The sequence below is a fragment of the Myotis myotis genome, unplaced genomic scaffold, assembly GCF_014108235.1.
Source record: "Myotis myotis isolate mMyoMyo1 unplaced genomic scaffold, mMyoMyo1.p scaffold_m19_p_7, whole genome shotgun sequence".
NCBI lineage: Eukaryota > Metazoa > Chordata > Mammalia > Chiroptera > Vespertilionidae > Myotis > Myotis myotis.
The window spans coordinates 9919366-9932318 of NW_023416379.1; the positions used below are offsets into that span (position 1 = coordinate 9919366).

Consider the following 12953-nt stretch of genomic DNA (forward strand, 5'->3'; position numbering starts at 1 on the left):
GCAACCAAGGTACATGCCCTTGACCAGAATTGAACCTGGGACCCTTCAATCCGCAGGCCGATGCTCTATCCACTGAGTCAAACCAGTGAGGGCTGTTTTTCTATTTTTATTGAGACATAACTAACATATAACATTATATTAGTTTCAGATGTACAACATAATAATGTGATATTTGTATATATTGTGAAAATATCACCACAGTTAGTCTAGTTAACCTCTACCACTACACAAAGTTACAATTTTTTTCTAGTGATGAGAAGTGTTAGATCTACTCCTCTAAAAGCCTTCAGTGTGCAGAGTGTTATTAATTACGGTCGGTCACCCTGCTCTGCATCGCATCCCATGACTTGTTTAGTTTCTATCTGGAAGTTTGTGCCTTTTGAGCACAAGAGTAGTGATTCTGGAATTGGGAGTTTTTCACTGTAAAGAGCAAAAGTTATGGTGAGGAGGACCTGGTTGGGGCGGGGTGAAATATTACAAAAATTACGGCCTTGCGTAATAGGTGGGAGGAGCCACCCAAATGAGAATGTCCCCATTCAGTCTTCAGTTCGCGCTCGGACCGGGTTCGACTGCACTACGCGTGGGATCGCCTCCGCGCTTCTGGCCGCGATGGTGGGGACTGTGGGGACCACGTTGAGCCCCGTCTTCTTGCTCTGGATTCTGCCCCGGCACTGCGCCTGGGCTGCGCCTCTCGGTGAGCTCGGGGAGCTCGAGGAGCTCGGGGAGCTCGGGTAGTTCGGTGAGGTCGGGGAGCTCGGGGAGCTCGGGTAGTTCGGGGAGGTCGGGGAGCTCGGGTAGTTCGGTGAGGTCGGGGAGCTCGGGGAGCTCGGGTAGTTCGGTGAGGTCGGGGAGCTCGGGTAGTTCGGTGAGCTCGGGGAGGTCGGGGAGCTCGAGGAGCTCGGGGAGCTCGGGGAGCTCGGGTAGTTCGGTGAGGTCGGGGAGGTCGGGGAGGTCGGGGAGCTCGGTGAGCTCGGGTGGCTCGGTGAGGTCGGGGAGCTCGGGTAGTTCGGTGAGGTCGGGGAGCTCGGGTGGCTCGGTGAGGTCGGGGAGCTCGGTGAGCTCGGGGAGCTCGGTGAGGTCGGGGAGCTCGGTGAGCTCGGGGAGGTCGGGGAGCTCGGTGAGCTCGGGGAGGTCGGGGAGCTCGGGGAGCTCGGGTAGTTCGGTGAGCTCGGGGAGGTCGGGGAGCTCGGGTAGTTCGGTGAGGTCGGGGAGGTCGGGGAGGTCGGGGAGCTCGGTGAGCTCGGGGAGCTCGGTGAGGTCGGGGAGCTCGGTGAGCTCGGGGAGGTCGGGGAGCTCGGTGAGCTCGGGGAGGTCGGGGAGCTCGGGTAGTTCGGTGAGCTCGGGGAGGTCGGGGAGCTCGAGGAGCTCGGGGAGCTCGGGGAGCTCGGGTAGTTCGGTGAGGTCGGGGAGGTCGGGGAGGTCGGGGAGGTCGGGGAGCTCGGTGAGCTCGGGTGGCTCGGTGAGGTCGGGGAGCTCGGTGAGCTCGGGGAGCTCGGTGAGGTCGGGGAGCTCGGTGAGCTCGGGGAGGTCGGGGAGCTCGGTGAGCTCGGGGAGGTCGGGGAGCTCGGTGAGGTCGGGGAGCTCGGTGAGCTCGGGGAGGTCGGGGAGCTCGGGGAGCTCGGGGAGGTCGGGGAGCTCGGGGAGGTCGGGGAGCTCGGTGAGCTCGGGGAGGTCGGGGAGCTCGGGGAGCTCGGGGAGGTCGGGGAGCTCGGGGAGGTCGGGGAGCTCGGGGAGCTCGGGGAGGTCGGGGAGCTCGGGGAGGTCGGGGAGCTCGGTGAGCTCGGGGAGGTCGGGGAGCTCGGGGAGCTCGGGGAGGTCGGGGAGCTCGGGGAGGTCGGGGAGCTCGGTGAAGTCGGGGAGGTCGGGGAGCTCGGTGAAGTCGGGGAGCTCGGTGAAGTCGGGTAGCTCGGGGAGGTCGGGGAGTCCGGGGATGAAATCAATCTGCGTTTGGAAAAAGGACAAGAATTAACCTGCGGCCGAAACCGGTTTGGCTCAGTGGACAGAGCGTCGGCTTGCGGACTGAGGGGTCCCGGGTTTGATTCCGGTCAGGGGCATGTACCTGGGTTGCGGGCACATCCCCAGTAGGAGATGTGCAGGAGGAGGCTGATCGATGTTTCTCTCTCATCGATGTTTCTGACTCTCTATCCCTCTCCCTTCCTCTCTGTAAAAAATCAATAAAATATATTAAAAAAAAAAAAAAGAATTAACCTGCGAACCGGAGTGGGGGAACCAGAGGGGATGCCCTTTAGGGGTTCGGGAACCCTGTGGCCGGGTGGCGCCGTGACACAGCCGGCCCCTCCTCAATCGTCCCCGCGGCTGCCCGGTCTGCACAGCGGGTCGTCAGTCCCGTTCCAGGCGAGAAGAGGGCCTGAAACGAGGGGGGGGAGGGGTGGTAGCTGGCTCCATGGTAAAGGCCTCCTCCCTGACCCGCGGGCCTCGCTAGCGCGCCCCCTCCCCCTCCCCCTCCCCTCGCTAGCGCGCCCCCTCCCTTCCCCCTCCCATCGCTAGCGCGCCTCTAACCCTTACCCTCCCCTCCCCTCCCCCGCCCCCTCCCCTCTCCCCGCCCCCTCCCCTCCCCTCGCTAGCGCGCCCCCTCCCCCTCTCCTCCCCTCCCCTCCCCTCCCCCCCCCCCACCTTGCAGCCCTGGAGGCTTCTCGGGAAGTGGGAGCCCGAGGCCCTGGCCTGTGGGATGTGGGGCGGGGACAGGACAGGGGGCATCTCTCACGTTAGTAACCCAAGGACAGCTGCGGGCCCCTCTTCTACTCGCATGGCTTTCCCTGGGAAAACTGCTCTTGAACTTCTAAGCTCCTCTAGCAGTTACCACGGTTTCAACCTGAAGTCCGAGACACACACACAAACACACACACACACACACACACACACACGCGCGCGCGCGCGCGCGCGCGCTCACTTCCCTAATGAGTCACCGCTGCTCCTCACCCCAGCTCACATTGTTTTAAACTCAGTTTGCTGGCGTCCTAAGAACCAGTGCCTGCAACACCTTCCCATTCTGAAGTGACCCTCCCTCCACCAGTGTCACCTGACCTCCTCACCTGAGGACACCCCCAGCAGAAGCCTCTGTACCTGGCCCACAGAACGCGGAGGGGGGAGGGGGGGCAGGGAGCATCGAAAGCTAGGAGAGAGAGATGGCTCTACTGACACCGTGATGTCTAATTCTAGCCTTCAGAACTGCAAAAGAACACAATTCCAGTTTTGCTTTTTTGTTTTTCTATACTTTTTGCAAAGTAGACCCCTGAGAATGGTGGTAAAAAAGGGCACTCTCCCTTCTACCTATGGTCCCAAACCCATATTTTCTAGCTACTGGGGAGGTAGCAACATATAAAGGTCATACACGGGGACAGGTGTCTGCAAACCTTTTCATGTCCTTTTTAAAAGTATTTTAATTTTATGTGTGTGTGTGTGTGTGTGTGTGTGTGTGTGTGTGTTATTGATTTCAGAGAGGAAAAAAGAGAGAGATACATCAATGATGAGAGAGTCATTGATTGGCTGCCTCCTGCATGCCCCACCCTGGGGATCAAGCCCACAACCCAGGCATGGAACCTTGACCTCCCCATTCATAGGTAGAGGCTCAACCACTGAGCCACGCCAGCCAGGCTCTTTTTTTTTTTTTTTTTTTTTTTTTTTTTGAAAAAAATCTTCCATACGTTTTGAGTTATACTGCCATTCATTGTAACTTTTGTTGTTTGTTTTTTATTCAATTGCCATTTACATTCAGTATTATTTAGTATTAGTTCTAGGTGTATGGCTTAGTGGTTAGGCAACTCACACTTTACAAAGTGTCACACCTTTACATTTCAAGTACTCAGCCCTTTTTACATCTACCCCTCCCTGCCAGTTTCAATGTGACTTCTTCTGAAAATCCTTGATATAAGGCTACTGATCAGCTAGTCTTCTGTTGGGTATTCAGGTTAATTGTTCTATATTTTTGCTGTACTTCTAGTTTGGTCCTGGGAGGAGGTGAGTGTAACTTCCACCTACTTTGCCACCATCTTGGATCTGCCTTCCTGCAAACTTTTTTTACAAAGAGCGATAATGAATGTCAGGCCACTTACTATCTGCCTCTGTATACAATAGGCACCTTCATGTTTGCAGAGGGAAAGCACAACATGCAAGTGAGTGGGGAACCAGATTTGGATGCTGTCATAGTTTCCTGGCCCCACATTTGGGGTGTCCCACATATGGATGTCATGTCTGTTAGAAAATCATCTCCTAGGGTTCCTGCAGGGTGTGTTGAAGAGCTAGAAACATGCCCTATTTTGCCTGTGGCTTCTGGGTGGAGTGAATGTGAGAGGATGTGGGTCCCACAGCTGGGGGCCTTTTCTCCCCTCCTATCTGTAGACTGGATTCCTTAATCCCAGGAGACTGTGAGAGACACGGATGAAGCTATAGGTGTGAGCTTAGGGCTCTGCTGGTGTAACATTTCTGGTATCAAGATCAGCATCTCATTCATTCCCTGTGACCCTGCTCATCTCAGTGCCTGAAGAATCATTTCTGTCTTGTGACCACTACGTTTATTTGACTTAATGACACTCACGGTGGGTAACTCTAATAGTCGATAGCCAGAGGCCTCATCTCTACCAGCCTGGTGCTTTACCACAGCCTCTTTAAGTGCTCTATCATCTGCAAAGCCTGAAATACTTTAAGTCAGCGGTTCTCAACCTGTGGGTCGTGACCCCTTTGGCGGTCGAACAACCCTTTCACAGGGGTCGCCTAAGACCACCCTGCATCTTAGATATTTACATTACAATTCATAACAGTAGCAACATTACAGTTATTAAGTAGCAACGAAAATAATTTTATGGTTGGGTCACAACATGAGGAACTGCATTTAAAGGGCCAGAAGGTTGAGAACCACTGCTTTAAGTGATGTGGATTTCCCTGCTGCAAGTGACATGGCCTTGCTTCTGAACACTAGGGATCTGAGTTGTGATTCTCCAGTAGAAATGCCATGAAGGCCCTATAGCACCTTGTGCTACTACAGATATTTCTGGTATCCTTGGTCTGCTGGGTCTTATGCCTCAAGAACAAGGTCCATTCACATTCATGTATTGTCTATGACTTCTTTCATGTTACCACAGCAGTGCTGAGTAGTTGCAGCTGAGATCTATCATCTGCAAAGCCTGAAATACTTACTGGATACTCATTTATTGAAAGTTTTTTGGACCAGGCTGGCAATTAAATAGGAGGAAAAAATGATCATACCCCTGCAATCTTAGAGAGGTTTTAAGATTGGTACTCTTCTCTATCATTTTGTCCAGGATAAAATACTATTTTAACAATCTATTATGAAAAAGAAATAACAGTTTCAGAAGGTTGCACTTGAATGCCCCTACTGTGTGGCACTCAACCTACAAGAAATTCACTAACTACAATAATTCCCTATTCTTGTTACAAACCTGGGGAATGCGAAATGACCAGTGTGTGGGTGGCTGGCTTAAATGATAGCACTGTGAGCAGGACCTGGGGCAGGTGTCTGTTCATTACCGGGGCCCCCACACCATGCACCACTTTAGTAACAGGGCCCATGATGCTACCTCTCATCTCTGGGAATGATGTCTCACCCACTAGCTCCAATATGAATGTAGGTATGTAGGTAGTTTCTGTTTCCCAGTGTACACTTAGCCGAGTCAATGACCATTTGGCACTTGCTGTCAGCTTGAAGGGTCCCTCCTCATGGGAACCAGGCCTCTCCTTCTAGTAATGGGTTACGGGTCTCAGAATTTGCTCAGTTCTCAAAACTGGCAAAAGACCCAGCCTCTTTCTAGGGAGGCTGCTTTTAGCCTCCCAAGTATTCATCCTTGTGTTTTGTCTCTGATTTTATTACTTACGTCCAGCACTCTCTGAGTTGGCTGTTTATGTATTTTGTCTCTAGGATCACTGTGTTCCATGAGCCAAAGGAACCTTTCTGATGGTTTCAGTAATGGCACTCTGCTTGCTTGTGCCAGTTGAGCTCCTATATCTAATCCCATCATTTTGTCCAGGATAAGACACTGTTTTATTCTATCAGGATTTTCGTCTCCATTACTACTGGGAGCCCATTTCTGAAATACTACCTCCACGTGGTAATTCTTGGTATCAAAGACAGCCAGCACTGACACTCCTGACAATGGTGTTGCCCTTCTTACTGTCGGGGAGGAAGAATTTTTCCTCCACTCATCTAGGTTCTTCTGGCTGGTCTAACACTTAAATTAACGTCAGACACATTAACATGTAAAAATCGAATTTTAATATGGTATGTACAGGAGATCATAGAAATAGGAAACTCTCTGAAGTAACCACAGTAAGCAGATTTTATGCTTTTAAACAAAGAAATCATAAATTTGTGAAGAATTAACAAAGGCATTTTGGCTTGGAGTGGTGAATTAGCAATGAAGCAAGAAGGTTATGTTATACAGCCTTCTTGGCCCTGAATTCCCTATCTCTGGTGCTAAGAATGTCTCTCTACCTCCTTGTATAGGGAAAGTACATTTTGCATAGGAGACTTGTTGCCTGCTTTCAGTGGGACAAAGGACGGTCAGAGTATCCTTCTTGCACCAGCTGTTTCTTAAATAACTTTAATTCAAAATTATCAATATGCCAAAGTGACACATTTGAACCCCGGCATCATCAAGCATTCATAATAAGTTCGATAAAGAATCCTTCATGCCTTCCCTTGAGCAGAGTGGATGGACATTTTCTGGTTGTTCTGACTTTTCATACTATGACCATTCTGAGTCTATGCATTTCTCTGAGTCTTTTAATCCCTCCCTGTACTATCTGTGTTGGAAGCTCCTGATATTCTCTTTCATACAGCATAGCCATCCATTTCCTCAAACTCCTAATACCCATCCTAGTAGCAGGTAAGCACCCTCTCCCAGGGCTCTGCTAAATCCTGTGACCTATAGTTGTCAACTCCCCCTCTTCAACATTGGGTTCCCATCTCACTCTGTCCCCACTATCATCCAGTTTCCTCAGGAGCAGCCCCCTGCACACTCAAACATCTCCCCACAATCCTCTGGCATCAAGACCTTTTTCTCCCCTATGAAACCTGCTACATCCCTGGACTTGTTATAGACTCACTGATGCTGGTTATTGGCCTGGAGGATAGAGGGGACATACTGGGGATTGTGTGGTCTCCTGCCAGGCAGTGGCCTCCAGGGCCTCCTCAAGCAAGGGAGAGTCACTAGCCTTCACCTGGTGATTAGAGGGGCCTGGCAGAGTCAGTTCTTGCTCTGCCAGCCCAGCCCAGCCCATCAGAGGGATGCACTTGCTGTCAAGAGATGGGGGAGAGGCACTTGTGGGCACTTTTCTTCCAACCTCAACCTTCACTTGCATTTTTCCCTCACAGGTGCTATCTCTCTTAGCTATAAATTCACCATTACTCCTGATGGACAACCATGGTGTAAGATTCAAGGCCAGATCAATGGAAATGAATTTCTTGATTATAACTGTAATAGCCAAAAGAATGCCACAGAGGTCTGGGAGAGACAGACTAAAACTCTAAAAGGCCTGATGGAAGAGCTCAAAAAGAACCTGCTTGGCATTAAACCAGAAATTATTAAAATCATTGGTAAGTTTGCAAGGCCCATGGTAGGAGTAGAACACTGTTGTAGGGTTAGGGAACAATTGCATTTATGTAAATACTAGAGGCCCAGTACACAAAATTTGTGCATGGGTGGGGTCTCTAGGCTTGGCTGGTGATTAGGGACTATCGGGGCCATTTCACCCAGTCCTGATCAGGGCTGGGCTGGCTGGAGCCTTCCAGTTGCTGGCAGGGGCCTGTCAGATGGGAGGAGGGACAGGGGGAGGGACTGCAGGAGGTTTGCTGGCCATGGGAGGTTGGCTGTGGGGGGCACACTGACCACCAAGGGGCATATCATGCATTGAGCATCTGCCCCGTGGTGGTCAGTGCACGTCATAGCGACTGGTTGACCGGTCGTTCTGGTCATTTGGTTGTACTAGTTGCTTAGGCTTTTATATATATAGATTGGAAGTTGGTTCCACCCAAGAGGCCCAGCAGCCAGGATAGGACACAGAAGACAGAGCAAGACTAGGAGATAGGAGGGGAGAGAGGGCTGGACACAAGGTGGTAGCAAAGGATGTATCAAGACCCAACGCTGACCTCATTCCCATGGTGGTAGGGATAGATTCTTTCTCCCTGCAGGGCACCATGATGTGTAAGCAGGAATCCAAAGGACACAACAGTGCATCCTGGAAGTTTGGCTTTGATGGACATAAATCTCTCTTCTTTAACGTGGAGAACAAAAGCTGGACAGTGTTGCGACCTGAAGGGCAACCGTTAAAGGAGACATTGGCCAGTGACAGAGCTATGACTGGTGACCTTGTTAGTATCGCTACTCAAGATTGTATAGACTGGCTTCAACAAGTTTCCGGAGCCCAGGGTGAAGTTCTGAGCACAAAAGGTAACTGTGCAGAGGGGATGACATTGTACAGGTCTCTTGAAATTACATTGACGTTGTGTGGGTGTGTCTGTGTGTTGTGTGTGGTTTGAAAAAGTGATCCAACCGAGGGGTTTGGGGGGTTTTTTTGGAGTCTAACAGTCATTGGTATGTTCTGAAATCCCTCCTTTCCCTTGTCACCTCCTCTTCTTCACTGCACATAACCCTAGACCACTCACTGTGGATTTCTTGCTGACCCCAAGGGCATCATTGGGCTTTAGAACTTTTTCCTTGTACTGTTTCCTCTTTGTAGCATTACTTTCCTTCTTCATCTCAACTGGTCTACTTTTGGAATCCTTCAAAACCACCTCAAATCAGCTCCTGAGAAGACTTCTCAATCACCTTCCTCAATCATCTTGTGTCACAGCAGGAGTGACTGGGTATATTGTAACCTTTGCTTCCCCCAGTAGCTGTATGAGCTTCAAGGGGACAGGGCCCATCTCCGCTCTTTGTTCCAACCCCAGGATCTGTCACATTGGCTGCCACATGTATAGGGGTAGAAACTGTTTGCATTGCAGGACTGCCTGGGACAGCACCTCAGATTTGGGTTCTTCACAGGATGTCACTCTGTGTTTCCATTACAGCTCCATCAACCATTGCCGCAGCCACAGTTCCGTCCAAGGCCACAACCAGCATGCCTATCATTTCGATCCTCCCTGTGATCCTCACCGGCTTGATCATAGTAGGTATCCTCTGCTGGGGCCTTATAGTAACAGGTGCTGAAGGCAGGATTGAGTGGGAAGTGAAAGGCAGATGGCCAGGGGTGAGGGAGGTGAATTCCCAACCCGACCCCTGATCCCGCCTCACTGAAACTTTTCCTCCTGGAAATTAGACCAGGAGACTAACACATGTTATCACTGAACAGCAATAAGTTGCACGAGCTCAGCCCTGAGTTCCGCTGTCTCCTCACTGTTGATGCCAGTGGGAAAAGGAAAGGTTCACACCAAGGCTTAAGGCCTATAGATGCTGAAGGAGTTTAGGGATTTCAGTTCTGACTCAAATTCTTTATTTGGGAATAGTTTGGGGTCCCAATGTGGGTGGAGTGGAGACAGCAGGCACAGAGGACATGGGCAGTGCTCACATTCGGGTGAGAGTAGTATGCTGGCTCCGTGTGATATGTCCAGGGGAGGGGAATATCCAGGGGGCTGGACCTAATCCCAGGAAGGGTGTTGGAAGGCCTTGCAAACCCAACTCAAAAAGCTGAAGTTCACAGAAAGTGGTTTTGAACGGTCCAGTAAGGAGAGAGGCAAACAGTAAGGACGGTGTAGGGAGGCAAGAGTAAGGTTAGAAGGAGGCCAGTTCTCAGTGAACCCCTGGGATTCCTGGCTGAGCCCTGACGCAGTCACCTGGCAGACAGCCTCCTCCATACTCCAGATCCTGAGCCACTGAGTGGCCCAGGGCAGAGGTGACTCAGGACATAGGTGGGGCTGACCACGAATGGATGGGGCAGGGCAGGGACCTTCATACTGAGAGCTCCATGTGCAGCTAGGTAAGAGGCTGGGAGAGAAGGAAAAAGAAGGATGTTTGACTGCATCCCTCCCCAAGCTGCCAGGTGTTAGAATGTGCTCTCCTGTCCATCAGAGCTCCCACCAGGTCCTTTAGACCCTCCCACCCCCAGGAGAATCAGACCTGAGTGAAGGGAGCAGATTGACTCATTAACCCAGAACATCTGTAGCAGGACTGGGGTGACTCTGTGATGTGCAAAGAGTGGGCAGAGCTTGGTACAGGCTGCTGGTCCCAGGGCAGGGGTGGCAGGTTCAGGGAAGACGTGACTCTGGTGAGGGCAGGGCTGGAGATGGAGAGTGATTGGAGTGCTGTAGCCCCAGGAGAACTGACCCAGGATTTCTTCAGCCACTGGGACCAACACTCGCCCTTTTCTGCAGGCTGCCGATGCGACCAAGGAGGCCCTGGTGGTGTGGACCATCTCAGCGACTCTGTCTTTTACTTGGCTGCCTCTGGATGACCTGCTGTTCTGTTTTTTAAAAATTAATTTATCTTTATTATTTTTAATCTTTATTGTTGCAAGTATTAGATATGCTATTCATTTCATTTCATTTCATTTAAAAAACTTTATTTTTAATTTATTGGTATGGCAGGTTAATAAAATTATATAGGTTTCAGTTACATAATACATCATCTCTGCACTGTATTGTATGTTCACCACCCCAAGTCAAGAATCCTTCCATCACCATTTATCTCCTTCACCCTCGTCTACCTCCCAGGCCCCTTTACCTCTGATAATCACCATATTGTTGTCTGTCTATGAGTTTGTGGGGTTTGCTTAATCCTGGACTATTTTCACCCAGCTCCCCTCCCCTCTAAGAGCTGTCAGTCTGTTCTCTGTATCTATGAATCTGTTTCTATTTTTTTAGCTTATTTTATTCTTTAGATTCCACCTATAAGTGAGATCATATGGTATTTGTTTCTCTGCCTTATTTCACTCAGCATAATAGTATCCAGGTCCATCCACTGTCGCAAAAGGTAAGATTTCCTACCTTTTTTACAGCCGAGTAGTATTCCATTGTTTAAATGTGCCAGAGCTGCTTTATCCACTCATCTATTGATGGGCACTGGGTCTCTTTCAAATCTTGGCTGTTGTAAATAATGCTGCAATGAACATAGGAGTGAATATATTCTTTCCAATCAGTGTTTCGGGTTTCTTTGGATATATTCCCAGAAGTGGAATCGCTGAGTCATATGGCAGTTCCACTTTTAATTGTTTGAGATATGGAGATTTGTTTTATAACCCAATAGAGAATTCACAGCATCTCACTGTTCCTCCATGTTATGAGGTAAATAGTACCAGTGATTCCGCTAGAACGTCTGTGGAAACAGAGAATGTAAGGGTCACTCTTCAGTTAGCAGGCATCTTGTATTGGTCTCAAACATTACCCTGATGCTCTGAATGCAAACAAATGTTCTAGGACTTAACCAATGAGAACCTTATGATTTCTCCAAATCCCCCACCCAGCACAGCAACTTTCCTGTCATCTCTCCCCCTGACTCACCTCCTTCAGCTAGAAGTAAGTCTTCTCAGCAGAAACATCCCTACTTCACAAATATTTTTTATTTCTTCACAGACGAAGGGTTCAGAATATCCTGGGTGTCCCAAACAAATGTATGGCTGTTTTGGTGCAACAGCAGAGCTGAGTAGTTGCAACAGACTTAGGCCTGGAATATGTAATAGACACGCATTCACAGAAGTCTCAGACCAGGTTGCTATCAAAGAGAGATGGGATAGGGATCATGCACCCGCATCCTTTTAGGTAAAGGCTGCTACTAATCTCTGTCATTTCGTGCAGGATACAATACTGCTTTAACATTCTCCTTGGGAAAGAGGGACGACAAAATGAGAAGGAAGTACTTGTAGGTCCCCACTGTGGTAGCCCTCACCCCATAGAAAATTCACTAACTACAAAGATCTCTCCATTCTTGGTACAAATATGGGGAATGTAAAGTGATCATTGTTGGATCTGTGGATGCAGTGATACCTCTATGAGGAGGACCTGGACAGATTTATATTCATTGCCTGCCCTTGTCCCCATGCACCACTTCAACAACAGGGGAGCCATGATGATGCTTTCAATGCCCAAGGATTATGTCAATCACACACCTGGTCCAACCTGTCTCATAAGTTCTGGATTTTCTATTCCATGTTGTGTGTTCAACCCTGGTTTCAAACTCCAAAGACCCATCCTACTAGAAGATTAGCTCCATCTCCGGGAGCCATGCTAAACTCCATGACCCATCACTGTTAACTCTCCCTTCGCCAACATTGGGTTCTCTCTTCCTCAGCTTTCTCAGGATCAGACCCTACACACTCTACCTTCTCCCTGCAGACCCCTGGCATGTTTTTGCCAGTCCTCTGACACCTAGACCTTTTCTTCCCCTAGCTGGCCTGGTATGTATGTCTCAGTGTTGGTTATAGACTGACGGATGCTGAGTACTGGCCTAGTGGACAAAGAGGACATATCCGGGGATATGTGGTTTCCTGCCAGGCAGAGGCTTCCTGATCCACCCCAAGCAAGAGAGCCCCTTCCATCTGGGGCTTGGCTTAGGGTTGCCCATAGCGGGTGGCTCTCCGATCTGGAAGGACAGCACAAGAACCCGACCAGGGTTGCGGTGGTCCACTGGGCAGGCGGGAAGACGGCGGCATGGGTCTCTACGACTTCTGGGTCTCAGTTCTCAAACATCTTAGCTGAAGCATCAAGGTCTAATGGAGGTATGCTTTGCCATTCCTCATCTTCATATGGTGTGTATCCACCAGATAAGCCTTTCCTTAATTGTGATCTACGATGCTCCCCAAATAAGCCTACACTTGCCTATCCAGTAAGCAACAGCAAAGTCCTATTTTCTGCTCTGAAGAATCTTCAAGAAAGACTCAACACTTAGAATTTGAAAGGATTCAGGTAGAAGAAAGTGTGAAAACCTTGTCTAGAGAAACAATTGAATATAGAAAAGTATCGGATGAACAGATACAAGAAAGGGAGAATT

The 12953-nt window shown here is 49.8% G+C and overlaps 1 protein-coding gene across 1 annotated transcript; it reads left to right on the forward strand.

Annotated features, from left to right (window-relative positions):
- Positions 1 to 540: 540 nt before the first annotated feature.
- On the forward strand, positions 541 to 10491 carry LOC118660396 (UL16-binding protein 1-like). Its single transcript, XM_036317759.1, has 6 exons — positions 541 to 694; positions 7349 to 7570; positions 8142 to 8423; positions 8713 to 8839; positions 9044 to 9141; positions 10343 to 10491. The coding sequence occupies exons 1-6, from the start codon at positions 610 to 612 to the stop codon at positions 10420 to 10422; spliced, it is 894 nt and encodes a 297-aa protein (XP_036173652.1). The 5' UTR covers positions 541 to 609; the 3' UTR covers positions 10423 to 10491.
- The last annotated feature ends 2462 nt before the right edge of the window (positions 10492 to 12953 follow it).

Bases quoted from the DNA above. Each gene is read 5' to 3' on its own strand.
- LOC118660396 (XM_036317759.1), top strand. From the start codon at position 610: ATGGTGGGGACTGTGGGGACCACGTTGAGCCCCGTCTTCTTGCTCTGG. The intron at 7,571-8,141 runs GTAAGTTTGCAA...CCATGGTGGTAG, and splicing joins AGAAATTATTAAAATCATTG to GGATAGATTCTTTCTCCCTG. The intron at 8,840-9,043 runs GTATATTGTAAC...TTTCCATTACAG, and splicing joins GTCACAGCAGGAGTGACTGG to CTCCATCAACCATTGCCGCA.